Below are 19107 nucleotides of genomic sequence, written 5' to 3' on the forward strand. Positions count from 1 at the left end.
CTGTTTCTTTACTTCTGCAGGTGGGTATTGTAGTTGTAAGAAAGCTTGACAGAGATCTTGTAGGTGTTTGTCTCTGTCTGAGGGGTTGGAGCAAATGCGGTTGTATCGCAGAGCTTGGCTGTAGACGATGGATCGTGTGGTGTGGTCAGGTGAAAGCTGGAGGCATGCAGGTAGGAATAGCGGTCAGTAGGTTTCCGGTATAGGGTGGTGTTTATGTGACCATTGTTTATTAGCACTGTAGTGTCCAGGAAGTGGATCTCTTGTGTGGACTGGACCAGGCTAAGGTTGGTGGTGGGATGGAAATTGTTGAAATCATGGTGGAATTCCTCAAGGGCTTCTTTTCCATGGGTCCAGATGATGAAGATGTCATCAATATAGCTCAAGTAGAGTAGGGGCTTTGAGTCGGGCTTTATTCCGACTCAAGGAATATTTCCAAAATACCTCTGAACAGCATACTAATCCACAGAGGTCTCCCTACCAACACTACAGAAAGAGGGATTCTAGGTGGACTCCTCCTGAAGGTCGAAACAGCAGACTGGACTTCTACATAGAGTGCTTCCGCCGACGTGCACGGGCTGAAATTGTGGAAAAGCAGCATCACTTGCCCCATAACCTCAGCCATGCGGAACGCAATGCCATCCACAGCCTCAGAAACAACTCTGACATCATAATCAAAAAGGCTGACAAAGGAGGTGCTGTTGTCATCATGAATAGGTCGGAATATGAACAAGAGGCTGCTCGGCAGCTCTCCAACACGAGTTTCTACAAGCCATTACCCTCTGATCCCACTGAGAGTTACCAAAAGCAACTACAGCATTTGCTCAAGAAACTTCCTGAAAAAGCACAAGATCAAATCCGCACAGACACACCCCTGGAACCCCGACCTGGGATATTCTATCTACTACCCAAGATCCATAAACCTGGAAATCCTGGGCGCCCCATCATCTCAGGCATTGGCACCCTGACAGCAGGATTGTCTGGCTATGTAGACTCCCTCCTCAGGCCCTACGCTACCAGCACTCCCAGCTACCTTCGAGACACCACTGACTTCCTGAGGAAACTTCAATCCATCGGTGATCTTCCTGATAACACCATCCTGGCCACTATGGATGTAGAAGCCCTCTACACCAACATTCCACACAAAGATGGACTACAAGCCGTCAAGAACACTATCCCCGATAATGTCACGGCTAACCTGGTGGCTGAACTTTGTGACTTTGTCCTTACCCATAACTACTTCACATTTGGGGACAATGTATACCTTCAGATCAGCGGCACTGCTATGGGTACCCGCATGGCCCCACAGTATGCCAACATTTTTATGGCTGATTTAGAACAACGCTTCCTCAGCTCTCGTCCCCTAAAGCCCCTACTCTACTTGCGCTATATTGATGACATCTTCATCATCTGGACCCATGGAAAAGAAGCCCTTGAGGAATTCCACCATGATTTCAACAATTTCCATCCCACCACCAACCTCAGCCTGGTCCAGTCCACACAAGAGATCCACTTCCTGGACACTACAGTGCTAATAAACAATGGTCACATAAACACCACCCTATACCGGAAACCTACTGACCGCTATTCCTACCTGCATGCCTCCAGCTTTCACCCTGACCACACCACACGATCCATCGTCTACAGCCAAGCTCTGCGATACAACCGCATTTGCTCCAACCCCTCGGACAGAGACAAACACCTACAAGATCTCTGTCAAACTTTCTTACAACTACAATACCCACCTGCAGAAGTAAAGAAACAGATTGATAGAGCCAGAAGAGTTCCCAGAAGTTACCTACTACAGGACAGGCCTAACAAAGAAAATAACAGAACGCCACTAGCCGTCACCTTCAGCCCCCAACTAAAACCCCTCCAACGCATTATTAAGGATCTACAACCTATCCTAAGGATGACCCAACACTCTCACAAATCTTGGGAGACAGGCCAGTCCTTGCCTACAGACAGCCCCCCAACCTGAAGCAAATACTCACCAACAACCACATACCACACAACAGAACCACTAACCCAGGAACTTATCCTTGCAACAAAGCCCGTTGCCAATTGTGCCCACATATCTATTCAGGGGACACCATCTCAGGGCCTAATAACATCAGCCACACTATCAGAGGCTCGTTCACCTGCACATCCACCAATGTGATCTATGCCATCATGTGCCAGCAATGCCCCTCTGCCATGTACATTGGTCAAACTGGACAGTCTCTACGTAAAAGAATAAATGGACACAAATCAGATGTCAAGAATTATAACATTCATAAACCAGTCGGAGAACACTTCAATCTCTCTGGTCACGCAATCACAGACATGAAGGTCGCTATCTTAAAACAAAAAAACTTCAAATCCAGACTCCAGCGAGAAACTGCTGAATTGGAATTCATTTGCAAATTGGATACTATTAATTTAGGCTTAAATAGAGACTGGGAGTGGCTAAGTCATTATGCAAGGTAGCCTGTTTCCTCTTGTTTTTTCCTACCGGCCCCCCCCAGATGTTCTGGTTTAACTTGGATTTAAACTTGAAGAGTGGTCAGTTTGGATGAGCTATTACCAGCAGGAGAGTGAGTTTGTGTGTGTATGGGGGTGGGGGGGATGTGAGAAAACCTGGATTTGTGCAGGAAATAGCCCAACTTGATTGTCATGCACATTGTGTAAAGAGTTGTCACTTTGGATGGGCTATCACCAGCAGGAGAGTGAATGTGGGGGGGGGTGGAGGGTGACAAAACCTGGATTTGTGCTGGAAATGGCCCACCTGATGATCACTTTAGATAAGCTATTACCAGCAGGACAGTGGGGTGGGAGGAGGTATTGGTTCATATTCTCTGTGTATATATAAAGTCTGCTGCAGTTTCCACGATATGCATCTGATGAAGTGAGCTGTAGCTCACGAAAGCTCATGCTCTAATAAATTGGTTAGTCTCTAAGGTGCCACAAGTCCTCCTTTTCTTTTTGCGAATACAGACTAACACGGCTGTTACTCTGAAACCTGTCATAGAAGGTCTAGTCGCCACCTGGGAGTGACCAGCAAGGACTACAACTCCCAGCGGCCATTGCTGCCCGCAGCCACCTTTGCCCACCCTGCTTCCTAGCCCCAGGCCATGCTGGGAGTTGTAGTCCAATAACTTCCCCACCCCCAGCAGCCTACAATTCACAGTAGCCTCCTTACCCCAGAGAGCTGAGGGGAAAAGGGTGGGGATTATATTACCCAGAATCCTCTCAGAGAACAGGGGGAGGGGCCTCATTGACATTACCCAGAATCCTCTCAGAGAACAGGGGGAGGGGCCTCATTGACATTACCCAGAATCCTCTCTGGGAAAGCAGGCGGGGGTGGGGGGGGTTCTCGATTTAGGCAGCGGGGCCTCGGGCTGGGCTCACAGCAGCATTGTTTGCGTCGACAGGGCGAGGCCGCTCCGCACCAGCTCAACACGGGGCCTGGCCGAGAAGCTGCAGGCCTGGGGCTGCGCTTCTGTGCTTCACAGCCCGCTACGTTCGCATTACAAGCGAGTCCTGCCAGTCACAGCTCAGGGGATTGATTGTTTTCCCCTGTGCTCAGCCTCACACTATCCCCCCCCTCTTTTTTATCCCCCACAGGTCTATTCATGTTGGCCAGGGGGAGGTGGTTGGCGAAGGAAGTGGAGAATTTTTGCCTGTGTCTCCGCTCCCCCCCTTCCCAAACCCACACACTTCCACGTCCCCTAGGATAAACTGGAGATTTGTAACCACCAAAAAGAAACAAAATATTAAAAAACAAAAGTCCAAATGTATTTTAGGTTAACATAGTTTTCACCAAACATTTCACCTTTACAGAGTAAGAACGTGTAAAATGAAGGACAGACAGACTGCTGGGTTTCGGAAATGAAACAGCCCAGAATGCATCATTTTAACGACTATTAAATAAAACACCTTAAAGGGCCGTTAAGAATCACGCCCCGCGGAACAATGCCAGTGGCTTGGCTTATTTTGATGGCTTAATTAGGGACACAAATAATTCATGAGCAATGCTTCTGTGGATAAAACAAGCTTTTCAAATTGTTGCTACTGAAAGGCAGATCGGTGCTCCAGCTTTCACATGCGCTACCAAAGATCCCAGGTCAACGGTGCAGTGTCTAAATCATATTTTCATTCATCTAGCTGAATTCAAGGGGGGGGATTTGCCTCAAGAGAGCAAATGCAATCGCTACACAAATAATTAACTGAGAAAACGGAAGATCAAATGTCACTTTGAAGTCCCATAAGACGAGGGGTGGAAATAAAGCAACATTGGGAAATTGGAGGCTGGATTCAAACAGCACTAAAAAAAATGAGGTAGATAAAACCAAGAGCAAACATAAAAAGCACCAGGTTCAGCAGACTGTACCCCAAACCAGCCCGTTATTAAACTGATCCATTCGTTACAGTGGACGCTGACCCTGGCAGACTTCCACCTGAAAGAGGCACAGCAGGAAAATAAAACGTCTCTTTAAAAAAATAATAATAATAATAATAATAATAATTCACATTTGTTTATCACCTTCAAATTCTTCATGCTGGATAGAAAATAAAAATGCCACGTGGGACCCAGAAAGCTCCTTGTTACATTACAGCCAACGAAAAGATGAACCGTTCCATACAGACGGAACGCCGCTACTGACTCTTTGGGGGCTGGGGGTGCGGTTTGGTTTGTTATCAGATTTACAGCATCTATTTCTAGCGTGCTGCTCAGACACTTCATGATAGAGAGGATACATCTGGAGGGACTGCAGTCTTCGAAGGACTTGTAGTTTGCCCTAGGAAACAGACACAAGCGTCTGGTCCATACAGACAGTAGGTGTTTTCCCGGTCTAACTGCAGCCATTTCTGCTGTTGGGCCCTAATCTGGGACACCCTCCCCTTCTGCTGTTTAAAACCCTTCCTGAATCAAGGCTAGATTCCCAGTGTCACTAAGGGTCTGTCTGTGCATGGACTCTTCCCAATTAACTGTTCCTGTCCCTGATTACTCATACACTTCAACTTGTGCTTTGCTGGATCAGGGCCAGAGCGCTCCACAATTAGCAGGGTCAAAGCCAAAAGCATCCTCCAGACCTGCTTTTATACCACTCTCCCTGGGTGAGTTACAGACAGGGTACCAGCCCCGTCCCTCCTGTAGACACGGCTGTACCACTACAGCTTTCTCCTCGTCCTTCAAGGGAACAGCCAGACCAACAGGTGCACACGAAGGTGTGCTTTCACTCTACCTGCATAGCACTCGGATTTCTGTCCGGTTTTGGTGTCAGTTACAATCAGGTCCCAGAGCTAGTTCGGAGTCTTAGGCCTGGGTCTACGGAAAATCCCTCCTGCTGCAGCCTTGCAAGAGCAGACAAGCCCTTGATTTCCCCTCCCACTGGAAAACCAAAGGCTGTTTCGCAGATCTGTGCTTTGGGGAAAGGAAGAAAGCTAAGGCCAAGCACCTCCCATTTCCAAACACCCTCTCCTCCAAGTGGAAAACAAAACCAGACTTCGTAGCCCAAGTGCCTACACCGTTTGAGACTTGTTTTTAACGGAGTGAACACAACCAGCCAAAAAACAATTGAAAAGTCTTAAAAAAATCCAAAAAATCCCAGGGAGATGAGAAACGCTGTTCTCAGGTCTTCACAAACGCCACTCGCTATCTGCGTGTGGGTTTGTTTTCTGCACGTGTTCGCTATAAAAAAGTTAAACCCACTGGTGTCAAGTCACCCTCAGACATGCAGCCCTTCCCAGTAAAAATCTGACAAAAACCTTAGGAGACAGCAGTTATAAGGCAATGCAAGTGGCTGCAGGCAGACAAAGCGGGGGGGGGGGGGGGGCATGGAATGGGGCCGGGTTTGCACCTCTACCTGGGTCCATTCCTAATGCTGTTCTAAGCGGAGCTTTCAGGGTGGAGCAGAAGCATTTGGCACATCTGAAAAGTTCCTATCTGACAAAGGGCCCAGCCTTGCAAGATCCAACGGACTTGAAAGCCACCTGGCAAAGAAATGTCTGTTTGAAACTCAGGATGCAGAAAAGGCCACGTGACAGAAACGCCAAGGGGAGATGGGATGAGTTTTGGCAAGTGATATTAAGTCCCTGTTCCTACCACAAATCTAACCCAACCCCATGTGCTAAAATCCTTGCAAAGACAATAAGGAATTGAAGCCAAGTTGGGTACCGGTGTTGGAGTCAGTGGGTCCATCAGGTGAGACGGAGAAAGAGGATTTGCTGCACTTCACGTAAACCAAACTTCAGCTAAAAAAATCTCCATTAGCCTCAATTAGTCTCTTTCTCTGAAAGCACTCTCTCCGAGCATAGCCACTGCAGGGCTGCAATCAGGGGACATGTGCTAGTCTACAACCCAGGCCTCGGAGGCAGGTTGCAAAGGGAAAGAATATTAAAAAGAAACAAACCCACTGAAAGTGAGCCGTTTCGAATGCGCTCCAGATCATAACGCGAAGTCGACCCCCATGTTCAGGTTGCTGTGCTTAAGATTTCAGAGCCCAAAAGGGGTCAAATATGAGCTATGAGATCAAAGCCAGGATGACGCAGGATGAAATTTTCAGAAGTGCCATTTTCAAAAGAGACGTAGGAGCTGATTTTCAAAGGTATTTAGGAGAGTAAAGATGCAAACAGGTGCCTACCAGCATAGTCACAAAGCACTAAGCAGGTTAGGTGGATAAATTTGATTGAAATCAATGAGTTAAGCCGCTAAACTGCTTCTTCCTTTGAAAATCAGGAAAAGTCCCTTTCAAAAATGGACTTGAGGCAATATTTTCAAATGCGCCTAAGATAGAAAAACATTGGAAGCCAGTGCTTCTGAAAGGCAGGCTTTTCAAAACAAGGGCAGCTGCAAAAGCACAGGGTTTAGCAGGGCTAAACTAAGACCCCAATTCACTGCGTTTGCTCCCAAATTCTCTACAGCACAGAGGTGCACACAGCCCTGTTGCCCTGTCTAATTTTGCACCTCCAAATCTGTGTCCCAGATGGGGTGACTGAGATTGGAAGAGATTTAAAATAGCCCCCTCCCAGCAACTCCCCCCCACTCTGAGACTCGTGTCTGCTGCAAAAATAACAAAACCAGAACTCATTTCAACAGGAAACACCCAACTACCCAAGCATCTCTCAGCTGCTCAAATCAAAGAAGTGTGCGTATGAGGAACGAGGAAATAGCTGCTGGCTTTGCACAGAGCTGCCCTGAGTGGCTCAAGGATATTCCTGACACAGCAACAGGATTGGTGAGATCAAGGAAACCCTTTTTTCAGTCCCCAATCCTCCTGGCTCAGGGTTGGAAGGAGGGTCTTTAGAACTCAGCAGAAGCTAGCTGCACTGATCAAAACATTTTTTCTTTCTAAACTTCCCAGCCGCAGCTCAAACCGACGTGAGTTCTAGGAGCACATTTTCCATCACCTAACTTAAAAACCAAATCAGATATTCCTCCCCACCATCACGTCTGCCATTTAAAAGATGCAGGCGGACAGCTTCTCCGCCAGAGAGGGGTGAAATGGAGGTTTCTTTCTGAAGCGATCACGTCTCAGGAGCATGAGACGCAGGAGCCAAGTTTACCAAAGCTGGTTAAAAAAATCAAATCAAATCAAGTATTCCGGGAGGATAGGAACCGTGCCACAAGTCACTGTTAGCTGAGCCAAATCGCCTCCACTGGCAGACTGGGCGTCAGCCACACCAGAATCCACACGGTTTGCAGGCCACGATGGGGGAGTACGACAACACCCTGTTTGCCTCCAGCTCCCTGCTCTGGCTTCATTTGGGACCAGGCGGGATGGTAGCTGGGTTAGGGACCGGGGAGGCCGGGAATCCCAGCATGCTGCCCCCAGGCTGGAAGGGTCCGATGGGCGGGGAGGGGACGACAACCGACTGCTGAGCCATCCCCGAAACACCCACCCACTGCATTGGGTAAGCTGCCCCTGCCATGGCGTTGTACTGGCAGACGTGGGGCATGCCGTAGGGCGGCAGGACGCTGGGGAAAGCCGGGAGGGCCAGTCCGGGGGGCAAGGAGGCCGGCACAGTCCCGCGGATCTGGGAGAGGGAGGAAATCCAGGTGGAGGTGTAGCCCACTGACGAGGACGTGTTCTAAAAGAGGAAGGGGAGAGAGAGAGCAGTCAGATGGATCAGAAAATTCTGAGCCCATTCCCCTCGCAGCGCCAGGGAGAGAACCCAGGAGTCCTGGATCCCAGCCTCCCCTGCTCTAAGAACTAGATCCCCCTCGCCTCCCTGCGCCGGGGACAGAACCAAGGAGTCCTGGCTCCCAGCCTCCCCCCTCTAAGCACTAGACCTCACTCCGCTCCCTGCACCGGGGACAGGACCCAGGTGTCCTGGCCCCCAACCGTCCCCTCTCACCTCGCAGGCTTTGCTCCAGCTGTCCCCCTCCAGCCGGTGCTGGTTCTGTTTGATCTGGTTCAGGCTAGGTTTCATGAGGGCGTTCCCGACCGCCTCCTTAGTCCAGTCATCCACCAGCTTGTGCAAGTCGTCGGTGAACATCCCCTTCTTGCTGGCCGGGGACTGCTGGCAGGAGGCAGTCCCACTGACAGCACATAGCTGCTCTGTCGGGGAGAGGGGCAGAGAAGGGGTTAGGCAGGGCGAGGGTGGCCATGGCCCTCCTCACATGGGCAGCGACACCCACAGCTAGCCGACGTTCCCCGTTCCCAGGGGGAGGAATTAGCCAAGTAAACGCCAGCCAAGTTCTTGGCCCTCACGGCTCCTTAGAGACGGGGCCAGCCCGTCTTACAGGGTGGGCAAGTGAGGCAGAGAGGGGGAGGGAAGGGAAAGATTTGGTATCCACCCGTCCGTCCATCCCCATCCAAACTCCTCTGATCCATCCATCCCCAACTGCATTCCTCCAGCTAACCATCCGTGCATCCCCAGCCACGTCCCTCTGTCCATCCATCCCCACACACCCCTGTATCCACCCGCCCCTCTCTCCTTCTTCTTCCCCATCCCTCCCTACATATGTCCTTTCATTCATCCATCCATCCCCGTGCACCCCTTCCATCCCCCCCACACCCATGCATTCCCCAAATGCATCCGTCCCACACATACCCTTCCATCCCCCCACACACCCATCCATCTCGCCATCCATCCCCTCCCCCCCCGCACACCCATCCAGCCATCCAAGAATTTGATCCTGACACCCATCACCGTAATATCTGGGCACCTTGCACGTGAAATCAAGGGCAGTAGCGAGGTCCCTAGTGCTTAGATGGGAAGCTCTGCGGGGGCAGGAACTGTCTTTCTGTTATGGGTTTGTACAGTGCCTGGCGCGTTGGGGTGGTGGGCCATGGCTGGGGCTCCTAGGAGGTTCCGTAATACACCTAATACACACTGTACAGTGCCCGGCTCAGGTGATCAATCCCCTGTCATGGCAGGGTCCCGGGGCGTCGGAGGCACCGGGGTCTCTCTTGCTCAAACAGCGATTCAGCCCCATTTTACATTAATGCCTCTGGGCTCACTGCCAGGTGGAACTCGCTGGGCTGGGCAGGGGCCGGAGCGCACCATCCAACGTGCCCGCCTGGGCTTGCGTGCTAGAAGACTATGGTCTGTGCACCGAGACTGGTGGGGGGCAGCAGAGCAGATAAGTACAGGGTGGAGGGCCCAGACACTGGGGCAATGGGGCCGGAAGCACCCCCAAGCCCGAACCAATGGGGCTCTGAGAAGTATAGAAAGACAGAACCAGCTGTGGCCGGAGAATTAGATTACGCAGACCCAAGAGGGGCCAGAGGAGTAAATCAGACAGACACAGACAAACCAAACCACCAGCTAGAGGAAATTTCCCCCTGGGTCAGGCTATCCCAGAGCAGCCTAGCGGGGTCTCTTCGTAAGGGCTCCTAGCTCACACAAAGTGCTTTCCATCTGTAGGTCTCAACGTGCTCTACACAGGGGTGCTAGTATCTTCACCCTGGTTTCACAGATGGGGAAACCGAGGCACAGGCCGGGGCCAAGTGACTCATCTGAGCAGCCGGGAACAGAACCCAGGTCTCCCAAGTCCTAATCTGGTGCTTTAATCCTTAGCCCGGGCTGCCTCCACCCTGGGCTGTCTGCAGGGGAACTGGCTAAGTGCCTCCCCTCCCCCGGGGCGCAGAGGTACCTGGGCTGGGCTCCCCCGGGGCACAGCTCTGATGCAGCAGGCGGGCCTGGATGCTCAGCTGATAGTCAATCATGGAGGCGGCGGTGGTCGTGCAGCAGCACTCTGTGCGTACGGGAGGGAGGGAGTTAAAAATCACGACGTAACCCACTCGCTTTCCAACCCGTCAGCTCCCACGAGCCACCAACCCCGGGCTACAACCTAATCTGGGGGGGTCAATTGCACCCCACCCCCACTCCATCCAAAGTCAGTAGCCCCCTCAGGGCAGCTGGCCCTGCTGTGGTGACCATGGGCAAGTCACGACCTTTCTGTCCCTCAGTTTATCCAGCTGTAAAATGGGGATATATATATATACCAGCTTCCTCTGTGAAGGCTGGCAGATTACATAAGGTGTACATCATTAAGGATGAGCGTCGTTAACCACTGGAACAATTCCCCATGGGGCATGGCAGATTCCCCATCGCTGGGCGCTTTTCAGTCAAGGTGGGCCGCTTTCCTAAGAGGTCAGCCCCAGGAATTACTTTGGGGACACGCTCTGGCCTGTGTCAGACTAGATCAGTGGTTCTCAACCAGGGCTACACACACCCCTGGGGGTACTCAGAGGGCTTCCAGGGGGTCAATCAACTCATCTAGAGATTTGCCTAGTTTTACAACAGGCTCCATAAAAAGCACCAGCGAAATCAGTGCCCACTAACGTGTCACACAGACAACGCCTGGTTCACACTGCTCTGCCAGTGCAATAGTTCTAGCCCAAGGGGTTTATTTTACAGCGATCTGGTACAGATGTGAACATCAGCCATTTGTCAATACCGCTGTGCCTGGGACGCTTGTCTAGTTCTAGGTCTGATTTTGTAAGCAAGTCAATTTTAAGCGAGGTGAAACTTGGGGGGACGCAAGACAAATCAACCTCCTGAGCGGGGTCCGGCAGTCTGGAATGGTTGAGAGCCCCTGGACTGATGATCGCAATGGTCCTTCTGCTCTGAAATCTAAGCACCTCGCTCGGAGCCAGGGGCCATTGTTCATAGGTTTGGCTAGCTTCAACTTCCAGCCCTGGCATGGCGGGAGACGTTCGCCTGCCACACCGAAGAGCCTGTTAGCAAATATTTGTTCCCCGTGCAGGTACATCTAGGCGGGGATCGAGCCAGAGCGACCGAGCTCCTTGCTAAAGCCCGGTTTCCAACCCTCGGATCATCCCCATGGCTCGTCTCTGGCCTCTCCACCTCAAGCTCCCCTGTGCAATGCCAGTTCCCTTTGATCCCCATCCCGGAAGGCCAGAAGGGACCAGGGCGGCCCCACGTTGGCCAGGGCTCATTTCCTGGCTTACCTGTGGCGACGATACAGTTCTCGGCGTGCGTCAGGACCTGAGGCCGGCTGCGCAATTTGCTTCTGAAGGAGCGAGGCCGGCGGGGGGAGGCGGGCTGCAGGGACAGCTCCGACAGCTCAGGCTTGCTGTCTTTGAGGGCGTGCAGGCGTTTGTACAGCTCCTGCAGCTCCCGGCTCTGCTGGGCCTGGAGCGTCACCACCTCCTGGACGTGTCTGCGGGGCAGGAAAAGCCGTCAGCACGGCGTCCCCAAACCAGCAGGAACTGGCTTTGGACAAGTGAGCTACTCAGCTGCTCCGTGAGGGGGGCCTGGGTTCCCTCCCCAGCTCTGGGAGGGGAGTGGGGTCTAGTGGTTAGAGCAGGGTGGGGCTGGGAGCCAGGACTCCTGGGTTCTTTTCTTGGCGCTGCCACTTCCCCGACCTATGCCTCTGTTTCCCCTTGTCTGTCTAGCATATTTAAACTGTGAGCTCCTGACCCACTCTCTGGGTGTTGCGCACGCCCGGCCCAACGGGGCTCCGACCCTGACCTCTAGGCATAAGAGGAAAAACAACAAATGGTCCTAACAATTCGCTCCAGGCTGGCTCTGAAAGGACAAAGCAGGACTGGACTGAGGCAAGCCTGAGTCTGCACAGAGCCTGCGCTGATTGCTCAGAGAGATGTGAAGTGACCCTGTCTGAATCTGCAGAGAACCTGAGCCAGCAGCTGCCCTGTAACTCTCCAGCCCAAGCCTCACTGCTTGGGGGGCCTGGCGAACCCCACCCCAGCCAGGGGCTTGACGTGTAGGAGGAGAAGCCCTGGGGGAGGAGATCCCTGGTCCTTGCGCAGGATTGGGGGGAAGAGAGTTGGAGGTCACAGTCGGGCTTCCCAGGCCCCCTTACTTCTCCCGCAGCCGCTGCAGCTCCACCTTCAGGTCCTCGTCCTCGAGCTCAGACTCGTCATCGCTGCTCATGGGCGAGGAGGCCGAGTGGAAGAGGGAACTACGGCGCATGGCCCCATGGCCGACACGGTCCTCGGCCAGCGGGGGGCACTGGTCCCTGCCAGACCCCAGGGTCTCCCCCGATTCCTCGGGGCCCAGCTCACTATCGGAGCTGGGCTGCCTCAGGACAGGCCCCTCGGCCCACGGCTCTGTGCTGCTCCCTGTGGCCGACAGCTCCTCCGGCTCCTGCTCTGGGGTGAGGGAAGAGGCATCGGTCTCACAGGCCGGGCCAGCCCACAGGAGCGACTCTCCCGGCGGGGGGGTGCCTGGATCGTCTGTCTGAGGCTCCTCCAGCCCGGCAGCATCAGGTCCGGCATCTGCAGTGCAGGGAGCTGGCTGCTGCGGCACGGAGGTGACCTGGGACAATCAGGGATGGACAGGGTTAGCTGGGAAGGGCAGGGCCCCGCCCTGAAGAGGTCATGCCTAGGGGTATTGGGAGGGGCTGGGAGCCAGGACTCCAGGGTTCTCTCCCCGGCTCTGGGAGGGGAGTGGGGTCTGGTGAATTAGCGCCGGGGGGCTGGGAGCCTGGACTCCTGGGTTCTCTCCCTGCCTCTGAGAAGGGAGCAGGGTGTGGCTAGTAAGAGCAGGGGGACTGGGAGCCAGGACTCCTGGGTTCTCTCCTCGGCTCTGGGAGGGGAGCAGGGTCTGGTGGATTAGAGCCAGGGGCATGGGGAGGGAGCCAGGCCGTGGCTGGCAAGACCCACCTGGAAGCGACCTCGCTGATAGGACACCGAAGCCGATCTCCACCTCCCACTGGCTTCGTTCGCCCCAGCCTGCTCAGCAGGCCCCTCCGTCCTCGTCTCCTCTGCCTCCGCTGCCAAGGGGTGCCACAGCGGGAAGAAAAGAAGAGCAGAAACAAGGGAGGGCATCGCGGGTTGGAACCGCACCACAGGGGCCGCACCTCCCAAGAGTGATGCCACGTCCAACGCTCCACCCCCGGTGCTAGCCGGTTTTTCCCAGCCCCCCACCCTCCCCGAGACTTACGCTTCTAGGTGGAATGGAAAATAATGCGGGGAAGTGGGGGGAGCCCGAGAAAAGGAAAGTGGCGATGGCTGTGCGGGGTGAAATGATGGGCGCGGAGGGGAGGCGGCGTGGGCGGGGAAAGAAATCATAAGGGATGCTTTACCTATGGTAGATCCCTGTCTCTAAGCACACTACCTTGGCGGACTTTGGATCTCTTGAAAAAGCTGGTGGATTGCCGGAGCCTGAACGCCCAGCTTTTTAATTTGCGAGTCCAGGATTTCTTGCTAATAGGGTTTTTGAGACTAGGGCAAGTAAAGCTTAGGCCAAAATATCCACCTCCTGTCTGCAGATGAACGGCTCCGATGCTGGCTACTGCAGCGGGGCAGGCCTCGGGGTTCGGCAGGGAGGAAGGCTCCGGGGACAGCTCCTGAAGGAGACACAGGGGAGGGAAAGAGAAAGAGCTGCAGCGCCTGAGTGGGACGGGGCAGCCGCAGATTCGCAAGGCAAAGGGGACCCCTGGCGCCCCCCACATCAGACTTCCCTGAATTAACTGCTGGGTGCCCTGGAGATCTCCCAGAAAACAGCCACCGGGAGGAGGGTGAAGGGGGCTCGGGAACCACCATCCTGTCCCAACCCAACTTTCAGACCCCCTCGCAGCTCCACCACATGTATCTAAAGGACTTTCCAACAGGCCGGTGCATTGGGGGCCTGATCTCAGCCAGGGGAGGGGTCTGTGCAGCACCTGGCACAAGGGGAACCCCGATCTCGGCCGGGGAGGTCAGAACATCTTGGCCCCAACCCCCCAACGCCAGCATTGTGTCCCGGGTACCGTAACTAGAGCCATACCCGCCGTCCCCCCACGCCCTCCATACTCACTTGCAGACAGAGTTCGCTGGGCGCGACCGTAATGATATCGGGGTCCTGTCTCAGCGCTGGCGAGCCAGCAGGCTGGCTGGCAGCCTCGGCGGGGGGCAGCGGAGACCCCTCGAAGGCGTCAGTCCCCTGGGACTCTGCCGGGGAGGGGACGGCAGCTGGCGCTTCCGGCCCAGCACAGGACAGCGTATCCTCGGCCGAGGAGAGTGGGGACTCTGTGCTCTGCGTGTCCTTCTGGCTATCGGAGTAGCTGTGCTCTGGGTAGAGCAGCGTCCTTAGCTTCTCATCCAGGGTTTTGATTCGGTTGTCGACAAAATCCATCTTGGGTGGCCCCTCGCCGTCAGATTCTGGCACCGAGGGGGGCAGAGGGGCCGGTTCGGAGCCAGGCGTCTGCACCTGCCCGGCGCTGGAGCTCAGAGAGGCGTCTCCTTCTTGCGGAGGCTGCTGGGACTGGCACTCAGACGCCGGGACCTCGGCCAGGAGGGGCGGCTCACCAGCATGGGCCACTGCCAAGCCGACCGGGCGGTCGCCAGGCTGTGGGGCAGGGGGCTCTCCAGTCTCCGGCCCAGCCCAGTTGTCGTTGGCAGACAGAGGCACTAGTGTCTCCGTGTCTCCTTCCGCCAGCCGCTCAGGTTTCGAGCCGGGGCACTCTGGTGCCGTGCTGTCCTTTGGGCTGGCATTGGGACCCTGGCTCTCGGCAGCCAGCAGCCCACCCTGCGGGGATGTCTCCTTAGCATTCTCCTTGTCCGGACCTGTAACAACCGCAGGGGGAAACGTTACACCCCGACCAAGACACTGAACAGGGACCTCGGCCCCTAGCAGGTACGTGTGTCTGTCATCATCAGTAAAGACAGCTGTGGGGGTCTCCCCAAACTAAGGGCCTAAGAAGGAGCGGCTGGAAGGTGAAGGGAGCTGCTGGAAATATCTGTGGACCCCCTGCCGCTGAAGGATCTTCACAGAGACCCGATTCTCAGCGGACTCAGGCTGTATGACTATCAGTCACACTAACAGCAGTTCACACCTCTCTGAGCGATTGGCTCAGGCTCTCTGTAGACTCAGGCAAGATCACCGAGTCAGGTCACACTCAGGGCAATTCCCCCTTCTCAGAGCAACTGAGACCCATTCCTTCCCGACCCTAAATCTGGCTATCAGTTTGACCATGAACAGGGGAGAAAGACCCACCAGCCAGGCATCCAGACGGAGGATTCTCTGGACTTTCTCAGAGCATTAGCCCACCCTGTCCAGTGCCCTGTCTTACCCCAGCTGAGACCAGGATCCAAACCTGGGCCCTTCACATGAGCCCTACTGCATGGGCTACAAAGGCTTATGCCAAAGCTAAGAGAAAGCCTCTGGCTGGTTTTGACTCAGGCCTTCACTGTAAATTGTTCGTTTCCTTCTGCTCTCTGACCTCCCGTCACCCACAGTGGAAGTCTCTGCTCACCGGTAACACCCGGCATCTGGCCCTCTCTGTTCCTTATTGTCTGATTGATGCAGAATCGCCAGCGGCCGACTGGAGAGGACTGAGGAGCGCACTCGTCTGGGGAAAGATGAAAGGGGAAGCGTCACTCGAACCTACCAGCAGGTAAGTCACTAGTGGAAGTCTAGTGCATTTCTGTCCTAGTTAATCGGCCAGCCAACGCACGCCCCCGACCTCCCCACTCTGTGGGTCTGGTTTGCCTGCCTTCGAAATATCAGACGCGGGGATCATGCACGGCGAATGGGACACTGAGGCTAAGCTAACTGCTTTGCTTGGCATGAGCATCACTTGCTGAATTCGCCCTGACGGACTGGTTTAAATAACACATGCGGTTGCTGTGTAGGACAACGGTGCTGTTTTGTACCGTGCTGAAGGACAGACTTAAAAGGAAGTGAATTAAAACAATGAAATACACGACAACATCCCTATAGCGTGAAAAACAAGGATCTCTCTACATTAATGGAGTCACAGATTCATACGTTCCGAGGCCGGAGGGGAGCGGTGTGATCATTCCACCTGGCCCCCTGTAGAGCACAGGCCGGAGAACAGCCCCAGAAAAATTCCTAGGGCAAATGTTTCAGGAAAACATCCCATCTTGATTTAAACAGAGTCAGTGATGGAGAATCCGCCGTGACCCTCCAGGAAATGGTTGCAGTGGTTAGCGACTCTCACTGTTAAAACTTCATGCCTCATTTCCTGTCTGATTGCGTCTGGCTTCAACCTCTACCCATTGGATGGTGTTAGACCTTTCTCTGCTCGACTGAAGAGCCCGTTATTAACTATCTGTTCCTGACGTGGATATTTACAGACTGGGATCAAGTCACCTCTTCACCTTCTCTTTGGTAAGCGAAATAAATTGAGCTCCTTGAGTTAACCCCAGAATCCCCAAGGTCATTATGTGCCCCAGAGAGAAACAGAGAAACATGAAAACTGGCCTCGCTATTATGAACCTCACACCAGAACACCACAGATTGATCTTGCAATCGCTAGCTAGGTCTGGGAATCGGTGACAGCATGGCCCCCTCTCAAAAAATTTTGGGAGAAGGGTGGGGAAAGCAGAGGGTCAATAAGATTCATTTCAACAAGAACCCAGTGAGGTCTCCCTTATTTCCAGCTCTCCGGGGCTCAAAGATAAGCCAACACCCCCGTGTTTCAAGGTTCTTGAAAGGTACTTACTTCCAGTCTGAGTGGAGGCAGGATTTATCTGAACTTGCTCGGACGATCCTGTCTGAATTAAAAACCGACAGGTCAATAAACAATGAAGCTTTTGAGGTGCCCACGTAGCCAAAAAGACATGCCCACAATAAAGCACTGTTCTTACTTGGCTGCTGTTGGACTCGGAGGGAACGGAATCGTTGCCAGACGCTCGCTCTTCCACCGGCAGGCTTCGGAGGATCTCCTGAGCTTGGCACACAATGGCTCTCAGCTCCTCCACAAACCTCTCCTTCTCACTCTCCAGCACAAAGTTATCTTCTACCTGATCGGGGGGGACCAACAACCAACAGTTCAATCAGCATTTCCCAAAGCGTGGGACTCGACAGCCAGGGGATTGGACAAGTACCTGAATTGTTCAGCAGATTTTCAGCTTTCACTTATTACAAAAGGCAATCTCCCTAGCTCGCACTGCTGCAAAGGAATCTTCAGTAACGTGCCCCGAGTCTGCCTGACACAACAATGCTTGCCTGTGTCTGCAGAGAGCCTGAGCCAATTGCTCAGAGAGGTGGGAACTGACCAATTTCGCTGCTGGTCCAAGCATATTAGGAAAGAGAGGAACAGCTCATATTGGGAGCAATGCTGGCTGACAGCGGTTTGAAAAAGTGGTGGCTCACCAAAAAAGAGAACAGCCCTGAAGTGGCAGGTGAGGAATCGTGCGAATTTGTAGGTTTGACTCCCAACTCTCAGAACTCCAGGGACCCACAATGCACAGCAAGAAAAGTCCCAGAATGCACAGAGCCCAACAGTGAGGCAAAGCACCAAGGGAGACCTGTCTAGAATCCAGAGTCCAACGACTACCCCCACACACACCCCAATTTTGTGAATCTAGCCCTTTAACGCCCCCAACTGATGTTGTCGATTCGCTGACATTTTTCGTAATCTTCAGATTCAGCCTGACCCGCTTTTTTTGGAACGGACCAAAACAATCAGCAAGATGTAGCAAAACCAAGCCCTATATGGCTTATCCAAGGCTAAGGTGGCTCTGGGAACTAGCCCTAGGGTGTGGCCCTCATCACCCTCTCCCAAGATCACATACTGTCCACCTTGGAAGATCAGCCCAGGTATGACACAGAGCCCAGGTGAGAACCTCAAAGCTCACGGGCACGGCGACACAACGCACTAGACCAATCTCCCACCGCAGCGCAGCATCTGAGCTGCCCAGGATGGTGGGAAGATGTTCAAAAAGGAAGTCCAAAGAGTACGGCTGTCTGCGTGGAAGGAAAATTCGTTGTTTCCCTGGCTGGAAGGGACCATTGCGACTATCCAGTCTGACCTCCTGCACAGCACAGGCCCAAGAACTGCCCCGAGATCATTCCTGCTTGAACCAGACCAGATCTTTAAGGCAAACATCCCATCTTGACTGGAAGATTGTCAGGGATGGCGAATCCGCCACAGCCGGTGGTCAGTTGTTTCAATGGTTAATTTCTCGCACTGTTATTTCCAGTCTGAATGTGTCTAGCTGCAGCCTCCTGCCATTGGACTGTCTCAGAGCTTTCTCTGCTATTAAATATTTGTTCCCCAGGTGGAGCCATATAGACCGGGATCAAGTCACCCCTTCACCTTCTCTAAAGCTAAACAAATGGAGCAGCTGGAGTCTCTCACTCTAAGGCAGGTTTTCTAACCCCTGGATCCTTCTCATGGCTCATCTCTGACCCCCGCCCCCTCCCCGATTATCCACATTCTCCTTGAAGTGTGGGTGTGACACTCCACATTCTTTATAGAAATATGCTTGTAATATGAATCAGGCATAACTAAGATGTATTTTATGCAGGATGACTCATGTAAGGTATCATTGGAAAGGTTTGTCTGATTATCTGATTTGAAGGTGATTATCCAATTTGTATGCTTGTATCATTTCTGTATCTAAGGTTAGGGTGTGTGTACTTGGGAGACATCCACCAGACAACCGGCCTAGATGGGCCATTAGGAAGAAACAATAAGACTTTGAAGATACTAATCTCTGTTGCTGTGACAGTCCTAGGTCATGTGGTCCTGTCACCTGGTACTAAACACCATCTTAAACTTCTAGTGATTTTCCACTAAAAGGAGGGGGAGGTCACACCTCGGAAACAAAAGGTACCCGCCTGGTGCAAAATTCTATCGAAGGCTGGGAGGTAAAGCCATCGGCACTCTCCCCTCACTGCCTTCCTGCCCAGAGGAATGATTGTGGAAAGTACCTGAAGAGAAAAAGGAACTAAGCTGAA

At 53.3% G+C, this 19107-nt stretch overlaps 1 protein-coding gene across 5 annotated transcripts in view; it reads right to left on the bottom strand.

The window, feature by feature from the left end:
• Positions 1–3752: 3752 nt before the first annotated feature.
• Positions 3753–19107, bottom strand: part of WNK3 (WNK lysine deficient protein kinase 3) — a 59146-nt gene continuing 43791 nt past the window's right edge. For 4 of the 5 annotated variants that reach the window (XM_073321509.2, XM_073321506.2, XM_073321507.2 and 1 more), the window contains exons 15-25: positions 17010–17165; positions 16865–16916; positions 15653–15748; positions 14215–14963; positions 13534–13765; positions 13080–13189; positions 12278–12732; positions 11403–11614; positions 10082–10183; positions 8338–8540; positions 3753–8070 (exon numbers count right to left, since the gene is read on the bottom strand). In XM_073321509.2, coding sequence (XP_073177610.2) covers positions 7741–8070; positions 8338–8540; positions 10082–10183; positions 11403–11614; positions 12278–12732; positions 13080–13189; positions 13534–13765; positions 14215–14963; positions 15653–15748; positions 16865–16916; positions 17010–17165 — 2697 coding nt within the window. In that variant the 3' untranslated portion in view covers positions 3753–7740. The remainder of the gene's footprint in view (positions 8071–8337; positions 8541–10081; positions 10184–11402; positions 11615–12277; positions 12733–13079; positions 13190–13533; positions 13766–14214; positions 14964–15652; positions 15749–16864; positions 16917–17009; positions 17166–19107) is intronic. The other variant, XM_073321510.2, reaches the window with a different exon arrangement.

This window comes from Lepidochelys kempii, chromosome 23, assembly GCF_965140285.1.
Source record: "Lepidochelys kempii isolate rLepKem1 chromosome 23, rLepKem1.hap1, whole genome shotgun sequence".
Classification (NCBI taxonomy): domain Eukaryota; kingdom Metazoa; phylum Chordata; order Testudines; family Cheloniidae; genus Lepidochelys; species Lepidochelys kempii.